This window comes from Lineus longissimus, chromosome 8 (assembly GCF_910592395.1).
Source record: "Lineus longissimus chromosome 8, tnLinLong1.2, whole genome shotgun sequence".
Classification (NCBI taxonomy): Eukaryota; Metazoa; Nemertea; class Pilidiophora; order Heteronemertea; family Lineidae; genus Lineus; species Lineus longissimus.
In genome coordinates, this window is record NC_088315.1 from 8,795,699 (window position 1) to 8,806,488 (window position 10,790).

A 10,790-nucleotide genomic window follows, 5' to 3' on the forward strand; every position below is an offset into this window, starting at 1 on the left:
TTAATTTGTGATCAATAGTCATTGCAGTTAAGAAACGTGCCATAGTTACGGCCCGACGGCGAATTTACGCCATTTGACCTCTGTGACCTTGACAAGAAGGTCAAATTAAAAACCTGTGTGACATATACTGTATGGTGGTTAGATGTACCCATGATATCAAATTGGTGGCAATCGGGCAAGAAGTTAAGGAATAATCACATTTTTAAGGTTTTTGGATTTTGCCCCCTGGTGGTCAAGTGGTGAATCATATTGGACCAAACTTCGGTCCCTGAGATCACCTGACTAAGGGGTAAATGTGTACCAAATTTGGTATCAATAGTCATTGCAGTTTAGAAACGTGCCATCGTTACATCCTAACGGCCAATTTACACCATTTGACCTCTGTGACCTTGAAAAGGAGGTCAAATCAAAAACCCGGAGGATATATGATGCACCTTTGCTAGAAGTACCTACCATATTTTTTTCAAAATTTCCCGACTACTATTAAGGGAGATATTGCATATTTTCACTTTTAACGTTTGGCCCCCTGGTGGCCAAACCATGAAACGAATCGGACCGAAACTTGGTCTCCCAGGTGTCATTACATAAGGGTACATGTGTACCAAGTTTCAACTCAATAGCTCTAACAGTTACGAAACGTGCCCTGCCAACAGACGACGGACGACGACGACGACGACGACGACGACGACGACGACGACGACGACGACGACGACGACGACGACGGACGACGGACGCCACGGTATGGGATAAGCTCACCTCTGCTAAGAGGTGAGCTAAAAACCAACATCGCAAGTAGCCCATGTTATGGTACAAACCACTTCGAATAGCAAGTCCATCTGCACGCAACTCTAGCGTGGCATTCAATTACTGTGACACAGAAACTGTCATCAAGGAGACCACGCCAACTGGAGTGAGATTTTCACGACCTTTCATTGTCCGAAGATTTCTTCCCTCAACTTTCAAGTGTGCAGAAACGGTGCAAGTTTCTCAACATGACCGAGAAACCAGAAAAGAAAAATTCGACAAAGAGAGTGAGAATTACGTTATCCATCTTTTTATTATATATAAAAGATTTGAACAGTTTCTACCATTTTTACATTACAGAATCGAAGCAAACGTTTTTTGAACACATTTTTTGATAAATTCATCATTTTTGCCTTTAGAATGGCTGAAAATTTGCCATGTCAGACAAAGCGTGCCGTCCCTCAAAATGCAAACGTTGAAGATGGTCACCAGAGATTTGGGGTTGAACCAGGGAAGATTTGAGACAGAAAACAACATCAATATACAGGGTGTTACAAATGAAATGTCATCGCCAGTCTTGGAAGGAAAATGATAGCCTGTTTAGCAGGCATTTAAAAGTTGCTGCACTGAGAAAGCTCGACTACAAAACTTGGAAAAACCTCCACTGAATTATCACATGATCAAGTTTTTCCAAGAAGCGCCATCTATAACCAAGACACGGTAACAAAAAAGGTGCAAAAAAGCAATGAATAAAATGCGTGACATTTTAATGCACATCTTGAGGAAAATATCATCAATAAATACCATGCTTCAAAATCATATCTCCCCAAAGATATCATCACACCTCCACTCTGGATGTGACGATTGCCAAAAGGTACAGTTTACACTATTCAGCTGGAGAACGGATTTTCGAAAAAAGAGATGTTTTGATGTTTCGTTCTCGAGTCAGCCGACCGACGTTGAACCACACCAACACAGCACAAAAGCTGACATGTACAAATTTAAAGGTAAGGATTTTTGAAACATCCCTTTTAGCTTCCAAACAAACAAAAGCGGACATGTACAATATTCATAATAATCCCAGCTTCCAAACTAAAGAAAATGTTAACGTGTATCCCCAGCCAACCCCAATTCATCTGTAAATATATAAAAGAAACTTGCGGCAAATTCTGTGACCAAAAACAACGAGACGAGGACGATCTTCAAACAAAACACAACTCACAAATCGATAACCTGATGAACTCCACTTGTTTTGGGTTCATCACTTCAGCCCGTTTTTGACACGGAACGACCCTTCAGCATGTTTTGTACCAATAAGACTCTCGCAAAATGCCAATGGGTAATGGTTCAAACTGTTCTGGCTTGTCTTCAAAACCAAGGCAATACCCTCCCTACCAAAATGTCAGTTTTTAAAATCCAACAAGACGCCAACGGTTCACAAATACCAGTCAGGCTAAGATTCCAGAACAGAGGCACAAACAAACAGCCTGCTTCTCTTAAATGTTGTTCATTGTAGGCATTCGCTGTGTTTATAGTTTATAGTTTGGGAAATCTCAACTTCACTATCAATTTCATGACAGATGGCGTAAATGAAGCCTCGGAAGTCAGAGGTCCTTATCAAGGGGAAATGTTTTTGTAACAAAAGCTGCATTTTTCTGAGATTCTAGTAGTTCAGTGACCAATCCACTAGATCTTCAGTATTCCCCATAGTAAAATATCAAGAGCAAATGTCATGCCTAATCTCATCCTATTGCGATTTATTGGCAGCAGGAAGTCAGTCCCTCAGAAATATAGCAGCAGTCGTTTAAAATCAAGAAGAATTTAGGCACAACAAAAACAACAGGGCAAAGATAAATGCATCTAAACATCAGGCCACACCAACTTAATACCTTGATAAATAGCAGGGGAGGAGGCAATTTTTTCTTCATTGGAAGAAGGGGAAAAATTTAAACCTCGCAATCAATACAAAACCTTTTGCAAACAACATCACCTCAGCACACTTGGAATTCTGTTTACACGGTCAAACTTCAATTATTACGAACTAATTATGGTACATCTAGATGTGACAAATGGAACACAAGCAACACAATTTTTCTATATATTTCATTCTTGTTTGTGTTTTTTGGTTCTGGTTGTTGGCTGTTGTGAAAAAGAAATATCATCCACATTGGGAAAAAAGACAAGCAATCGGGCCTGCTATCCAATGGATTAAACTGGTGTGGCCTTAAAAGTACTGGGTAATAAATGACCTACCATGATGATCTTGGGCATGACGTAAACAATTTCTTCGATTTGGAGACCCGATACCAAAACACATGGATGGCCACTTGTACACAATTCCCTCCAATAGTCTCTCCTTATAATTGAAACCTGGACATTCCCCTACCCATACCCCAAGTGTGTTTTTTAACACTCCGACATCCCCCTACCCCAAGTGCATCTTCGTCAACACTCAAAGCTTGCACTTAATTTAACTTAAAGAAACAGCGGCAAATACCATTAAAATGTTTCACTACAGGCCTAGGCACAGGGTCTAGATTCACCTTTGGAGAACTGAAGACAGCTTCGTAAGTCCGGCTCATCCCCAAATATGATAAAAACCTGATGAACAATGCATATTTTTCCTGATCTCTGACCAGTTTCAGCCACTTTTTTGTTCAGAATGGCATCAAAAGCACATTTGAACATACTGAAAGCACCCTGAGCTCCACATTTTCAAAGGCTTAATCAAAATTGGCACTTTTCATGCCACCCATCATGATTTAGGAGACTAGCAGCTAACAAATAGAATTCAGTTTCGGCTGAAATGGCCACTGGTAAAATCGGCCTAGGAAAGTGGTTTTGCCTGCTAACAAGTCACAGATTGAAAGTGACCAGAATGACCACAAGTTTTAAAATCGTAAATCTATACAAGAGGATTCGGATACTGAACCCAAATGATGTTCCCAAATCAACCAACTTCTTGTCTTCTGCTCCATCAGTTCTCCAAGGGCGTCAGAAACTGGTTACTTTTTTCTCTCGGTTGGACTTAACGCATCTTGTAACTGGTCGTCTCCACTGCCTCAGACAGCTCACCACGGAAATCAATGTCGATCGTAAAGTCAAGATCCCGCTGAAATAGACAAAGTCGTATCAATAACAGCTCAGATGAACAATGGATAAGGCTACCCCAAATCATTTTTTGAATCAAGTCAAGCTCACGGATAATAAATTTCAATTTATTGTCAGATTGGAATGTCTAGTACAATGTAATCTATTACAGGAGACTGAAAATGATACTTGAATATTGTCAACCCCTATTACAGCTGCAAAAGCCATTACTGTCTCATAATTTACTGCAATTAAAACTTTCGTTAAGCTTGATCTGAAGTCATAAACATAAAGCTTACAGTCAACCCCTTTGTTATACTAAAAGTATTTAACTTAATACTGCTACTAGCCTTTCAAGCTAGGAGGAATTCTGAAATAAGAGAATGCACTCCCAAAAAGATTTTGTATCAGCATCCATCCAGAGAGATTTTCATCATACCATCTTTAACCCAAAATATTAAACCATAACTGACTAATGCCACACGATACTGCCTCATGATTGGTCATTTCTCGAGACTACACTTGTGACGCACGATTCAAAACTTCTTGCAACAGGACAAGAAGTCTCACAATCTTGCGTTTGGAAATCCACATTGTGCTTGCGTGCAGTTGGGTGGTTCAGACGTGAAGAGGATTCCTTTCATACTACTTACATTGTTCTTTTTGTTTGGTTTACAGTGGAAATTTCCAAATAGTTCCTCTCCCTTCTTCACAGTTAATGAGTTTTCTAAGTAGAAGACGGTCTGTTTCCAATGTGTGTATGGACACTCAGGGGCTAGAAAACAGGCCAAAGGCTAATTGTCAATAGATTCAGAGGCAATGAAAGCAGGGAGACATGGGCTGGCAAACAGGCTGGGGTGTGCGTGGACCTAGGCAGTGGCCGACGGGTGCAAACTGAATAGATGATGTAATCATATCACGAAGACGGCCCAGCCGTTCGCGACAAGCCACATTTCATAGACGATATCAGTGATGTATTCACTGAACTGCACCATGTCAACAGGACAGTCCCCATGTCTAGGTCCACGCATCATTTCAGCCTCACATCAACAACACGTGGACACTTACATTATTCTTTGCATTAGGCTGACATTTAAAAATACCATAAATATCTTCGCCCTTTTTTACGGTTAGCGAGTCCTCTAAATAGAATACAGTTTGTTTCCAGTGAGTATAGGGGGCGTCTGGTGCTGAAAAAAGGATCCTGGTTTATTAGTCTGAAAATAGTGAATTGGCATATGGGGCACAATCACAGTATTTTCTAACTGTATAAACTAGAACTATATAACATTCCATAACCGGCCCTGGTCGTTCAAAACCAGTTTGTCAACAATGCTGGTCTGACTAAACCAAGGTGTCATCTCCTTCAGTTAAGTCCATTAGACTTGATGCCAAATTAAGCCAGCGTTTGTGACAAACTTGTCTTGAACAAATCGGCCAATATCCGGTGGGCTACCAGATAGTCCAAGTAGAACAAATTGTTTTGCTGCCCTTGAAAAATATTTTCCTCGAAACCACAAACTCCTCATGAGTTGTTCACGTACAATAGGGAACAAGCAAACCTTCAGCTGAAAATGTTGCCGAGCAGTGATGTCACTTTCAGTGCAACGAAATCGACAACGGGTAAACTTTGTAGCACGCAAATATGAAATGCCTCAGAAGTGTTTGGTGGACAGCCTTATCACCATGGCGGTGTAAGAGTGGTGCAAGGCGGAAAATCATCATTGGCTTTTCATAAGCATGCAAGGAATTCATGTATTGTTTTAGGTTCCACATTATATCAACACTTGTTCACTCACCTGTCGAGAAACCTGTCCGCTTGTGACACTTGGTGAATTCGATATTGAAGAATGTGACCAGGGCTTGGACATAGTCGTTTCTCCGCAACTGTAGATGGAATGGCGCTGTGAAGTGCAGGTCTTCCAGTTTCACGGTGTACATGTCAACTTCCTGGAAAATGAGAAAATGTTAAACGCGTCATCATTGAGACAACTTGCCATGTCTATGACAGGGAACCAGCCTAAGTATGAAGAAATCGGAGCAGACGACCCTATGTACAGTTCCTTTCTATAGATATCAAATGAGACATCCAGTCACATTTCAGCTCGTTTTGCATCACATAGCCACATCTTCGCAGTTACATTGAGAAAAGCCTAATGGTTTTTGCTAAAAGGACTGTTCCCATGATCTAGCCAAAGTTCATGCTGACAGGGTTTCTGCAGTTGTTGGTGATGAGGCCAAACTGACAAAAATTGCATTGTGACAACGAATTAAACCTATGAAATGCCTCAGAAGTGTTTGGTGGACAGCCTTATCATCATGGAGGTGTAAGAGTGGTGCAAGGCGGAAAATCATCACAGGCCTTTCATTGGTATGCAAGTGGAAACCTAGCGCAAAAGCTTTCATTCTCGCTATCGTGCTATCTTCATTTGTAAGATGGGAGAAAGTGCTTTAATTTACGCTATTATCATTGTATGATGGGAGAAGGCCTAAGTACTTTCAGTCACACTATCATCATTTGCAAAATGGGAGTAGGCCCAAGTGCTTTCATTCACGCTATCCTCATTTGTAAGACGGGACTCAGAAAACAATGCCTTATCATTCTGACGGTGAGCAAAACTTTACAAAATATACAACTCCTGTTCCCTGCCCTAAAATTTCTATTTGGTATCAAGAACAGTGGTTCAGGTACAACAAGGACTTACTTTCACCAGACACGAATTTGATACGACTTGCTTCGGATCGACAATGTCAACGAGTGGTTCTGTAATGGCGACACCTCGGATACAACTCATATCAAACCCGTAGACGTTATCCCACCAGTTGATCTTCTCGTCCTTGTACTGGCGGTCCTCAATGGCGGTGACGAACAGGGTGGCTCGGTCGGGGAAGATGAGACCATCAGAGGCCTGGAAGGAAGGATGAAGATTTTGAAAATTTGTCTTCAGATTGTTCAAAGCCTTGTCACAGCAGGTACTTTAACATGTCTAAGAGGAGTAATCATTTCACTGTAAAACCCTATAAACATTCTATCGGAAAAAACATGAAAGGCCTCAGAAGTGTTTGGTGGACAGCCTTATCACCATGGAGGTGTAAGAGTGGTGCAAGGCAGAAAATCATCATTGGCCTTTCAGTATTGAAAAGCACTTGAAAAATGTCAATTCTCCGATGGCTAGGCTAAGCCAATTGTATGGAAAAATAGCAGTCTTCGGCAAATGGAAAGCACCAAATGCCGAGAAATTGACCAGCTTGACAAAGGAGACATACTTGTTGTATGTAGCAGCAACCAAATCACTCATTTGCCAGGAGCTTTAAGTCATCTAAGACATTATGATTTCTAAATGCCCTGGGAAATATATTGCAGAAACAACAACCTACCAGCCACTTATCTCTAGCATACAAGACTGTGTTCAGCATGGATTCGTAAAACAAGCAGTAGCCCATCCACTCGCTGATGATAATATCAACTTTTTCGATGCCGTCGGGTAAGGACACTTCCTCCACTTTGCCTTTCACTACCGTTATCACTGAAAAGTAACATGGAAGAGTTAGGATAGTGGAACAGCACTGCTTTTCATTACTGTTGTCACAGTGAGTATTTTGTGACAGAACCTTCCAAGCCAAGTTCAGGTCACAATGGCTGCTTTTGACCCTTCAAAGTTTGGCATGCCATACCTTCAAAAACAACCTGCACACCTTAGCCGCGTTGTCCATCAAGGGATTTACTAGAGAGGGAATGTCCTTACCTTCAGACAAGTTATTTGAAGCGATGATCTTCTCTGCATGCTCAACTATACTTGACATCTCAATCTAGAAAAGAAAAGACCACAAGGTTTAATCAGTTTCTTAAACAGATTGCTTTGATTTTGACGAGGCTTGGAGCTACAATAGAACACAGAAGTGGTTAAATTCAATCACTATAAACTTAGAAGTTGGAAAACATGCCTCAGAAGTGTTTGGTGGACAGCCTTATCACCATGGAGGTGTAAGAGTGGTGCAAGGCAGAAAATCATCATCGGCTTTTCATAGATTCCAATCGATATACCTTATTCAACAACAATTCCGTTTGCTCACTGTCGATATTATGCCACGCTTCCATCAAATCAAACAGTATTGTCTTATCGATGTTACAACTGTGAGGGATTGCCCTGCACGAAAGCATTCTCAGCAATCAAGGTCTGGAACCAAGGTCCCGAGATCTCCAAAATCTTAAAGGAATCAAAACTTGAACCAGGCAGTTGACGACCAACTGTTACAGAACTCAAAGTGATTTTGTCAGTGCTTTCGTTTGGCTCCCTATAATGAAAGTTTAGCTCAAGCCCTAGGTCTCCTAACATTACTCTTGACATTTCAATTCAAACCAAGGAAAGTGAACAGGATTTGTTCCCATCAGCTACCTACCCCAATAACCCTCTTAGCTCCAGCCTTGGCAGCAAACATCGACAAGATACCGGTCCCGCATCCAACATCTAGCACCACCTTTCCCTTGAACAAGTGTTTGTTGTGATACATCGAATTACGATACGTCAACGTCCGCACTTCATCTTTCAACATTTCCTGAAGCAAAAATCCACCCAATGAAATTACAAGATGTTTCAACATGAAAACTAAATTTGGCCTTAAGGATGAATTCGACACATTGATTGCTCTTTTAACTGAACACACTTATCCTCTGTCTCTTTGAAAAGACTTGTAAATCTATGATAGAAAGATGGCCATGTTCTAATCTCGATTGGACACAAGTGTAGCCAGAAGGCCCTGCTCACCACTTCACCACTCAACCATATACATAGCCTAATAGGTCTCCGACTCAACAAAATCGTTAGCTTAATATTTATATGATCCAGGGTTTCTGCCAGAGGGGGGATGGGGGGATTTATCACCCCCTAAAATATTTCAATGGGGGGATATCCCCCCTTAATTTTGAGCACTAGTTTGTTTTACTCTCAAATGAGCAATTTTCATGATTTGATATGTAAAATAAGAGCATTTGGGAGCCAATTGTAGAGGTTTTAGGGCCAAAAAACGTCTCAGGAGGGGTCATTTTTTTGCTCCCCCTCAAATTTAATCCTGGCGGAAACCCTGTGATCAGTATTAGACCAATATGAAACACTACGAGAAATTACCTCGTGAATGCCAAAGTGTGCATATGAATCAAAATAGTAGTCTTTTGATGTCATCTCATCCACTGGGACGCCGGCCGCATTCGCACTGGCGGTGCCATTTTCCATTGTGCTGGTTGGTGTGGTCTGAAAAGCAATCAATTATCAGCATTAGCAGTGTTCTCCGCAACACTTTTTTTTTGGGCCGGTTGCTGTTGCCATATTTTGTCACAATTGAGAATTCACTTCAGTTCTGTACAGGTTCGCAGCAGAATCTGTCCGGGTGCTCCAACAGTAAAACCATTACAAACTCGTCAAGGAGCTAACCTTTTTGCTGGGGTGCTTATGTGGGGAAAATGAATCTCTACAGGTGCTGCGCCTGGACAAAAAACAGTTGAGAACCCTGATTAGCTATGTTCAAAACATGGCTCTATCAGTTCAATGGCGACGAGATTTCAATGCAGGCAATTTTTATAACACAATTTGTGCAGTGCAGCACACATAAAATTTCAAGGCGGGCCATATGTGGGAGACACCATCTTATAAAACATGATGGATACTGTTAAAAGCGCCCGAAGTCAAAAGACGCCCTAAAAAACACAGTGGAGAACCCTGATTAGCTATGCTCAAAACACGGCTCTATCAGTTCAATGCCAGCGAGATTTCAGTGCAGCAATTTTTATAACACAATATGTGCAGTGCAGCACACATAAAAATTCAAGGAGGGCCATATGTGGGAGACATCATCTTATAAAACATGATGGATATTGTCATCGGCGCCCAAAGTCAAAAGACGCCCTAATAAACGTTACGCACCCAAACTATGCTGCCAGAAGTAAATCAAGAGACAAACTTTTATTGGATTACTTAATAGCATGTGATCAAGAATAAGACTCGCACTGCTGTTGAATGAAAATAAAAGGGACAGAAGAAGAAACACCTTTTTTCCTTTCCTTTTTTTATTTCAATAACAGACCATCACTAAGTACATGTCCAGCCTTGAAATGATCCCAGGAATGCATGGATAACAATAACATGATGATAAAAAGACTGTGTCATGCGAATACTTGTCCCCAAATTGGGACCAGAAAATACAGGCAGGGTATCCCCAAAATCATGCAATCAAAAGGCCTATAGATTAATAGAAGGTTATTTCTTCAAATAACGGCGTAAGAAATAGGCCCAAGTCTTATTTCATACTTACTTCAAGCTAAAATATGATGTGTCTGTCAAATGTAATGAAGCCAAAATAACTAAATAAAATTATAAATGGCCAAAATGGCGCATTGATTGTTCCAGTAGGCCTAGTCTAAAGTAGCGATAGGCCTATTGTATTTGTATCGCCTGTTCTGCACCATTTACGTCATCACGTTAATTCTCATTAAAATGTGTCGATATTACATACTTACCATGCTTACTGCTGATATTACCTCCAAGCAGTGGTTACCTAGTTGGACTACTACTCGAGAAAATGTACTCGGATACACACGTCAATACCATGCAATCCTACCGGCACAGACCGTACACACGAAAACCTATGCAAAATGCACGTGGGATGCATGCAGAAACCACGACGATTGAACTGCGCATTTCGGCACTCTTTTCGGCAACAATTTTCATAGGCTAAAACGCCCGCTAAGGAGGCAAACTATTACTCGTTCCATTCCTCAAACATATACAGTTCAACATAACTGACGATCTTAAAAATCGTCCCTTTTATTTTGTCATAAATTGATTTTTTCTCTCGCAAACAAAGACGAAATTTACCTCCATTCTGTCAGCCATTTTCGAAAATAACACATGGTTGTGGACTACGTCATGAATACTGGGCTGTTCTAAAGGCGGTGACGTATT

At 41.0% G+C, this 10,790-nt stretch overlaps 1 protein-coding gene across 2 annotated transcripts; it reads right to left on the reverse strand.

Moving 5' to 3' along the window:
• Nucleotides 1-1,032: 1,032 nt before the first annotated feature.
• LOC135492923 (protein arginine N-methyltransferase 1-like) lies at nucleotides 1,033-10,737 on the reverse strand. 2 transcript variants are annotated; one of them, XM_064779661.1, is made up of 9 exons: nucleotides 10,704-10,737; nucleotides 8,961-9,083; nucleotides 8,236-8,391; nucleotides 7,581-7,644; nucleotides 7,213-7,361; nucleotides 6,540-6,743; nucleotides 5,634-5,784; nucleotides 4,488-4,609; nucleotides 1,033-3,856 (listed from the first exon to the last, which is right to left on the reverse strand). In XM_064779661.1, the coding sequence occupies exons 1-9, from the start codon at nucleotides 10,719-10,721 to the stop codon at nucleotides 3,773-3,775; spliced, it is 1,071 nt and encodes a 356-aa protein (XP_064635731.1). In that variant the 5' UTR covers nucleotides 10,722-10,737; the 3' UTR covers nucleotides 1,033-3,772. The 2 variants fall into 2 exon arrangements, with proteins under 2 accessions (XP_064635731.1, XP_064635732.1); XM_064779662.1 differs by lacking the exon at nucleotides 4,488-4,609 and adding an exon at nucleotides 4,903-5,024.
• Nucleotides 10,738-10,790: the final 53 nt, after the last annotated feature.

Bases quoted from the DNA above. Each gene is read 5' to 3' on its own strand.
- LOC135492923 (XM_064779661.1), bottom strand. The intron at 7,362-7,580 runs GTAAGGACATTC...GTTACTTTTCAG, and splicing joins TTCAAATAACTTGTCTGAAG to TGATAACGGTAGTGAAAGGC. The intron at 4,610-5,633 runs GTGAGTGAACAA...CCTGTTTTCTAG, and splicing joins GCGGACAGGTTTCTCGACAG to CCCCTGAGTGTCCATACACA.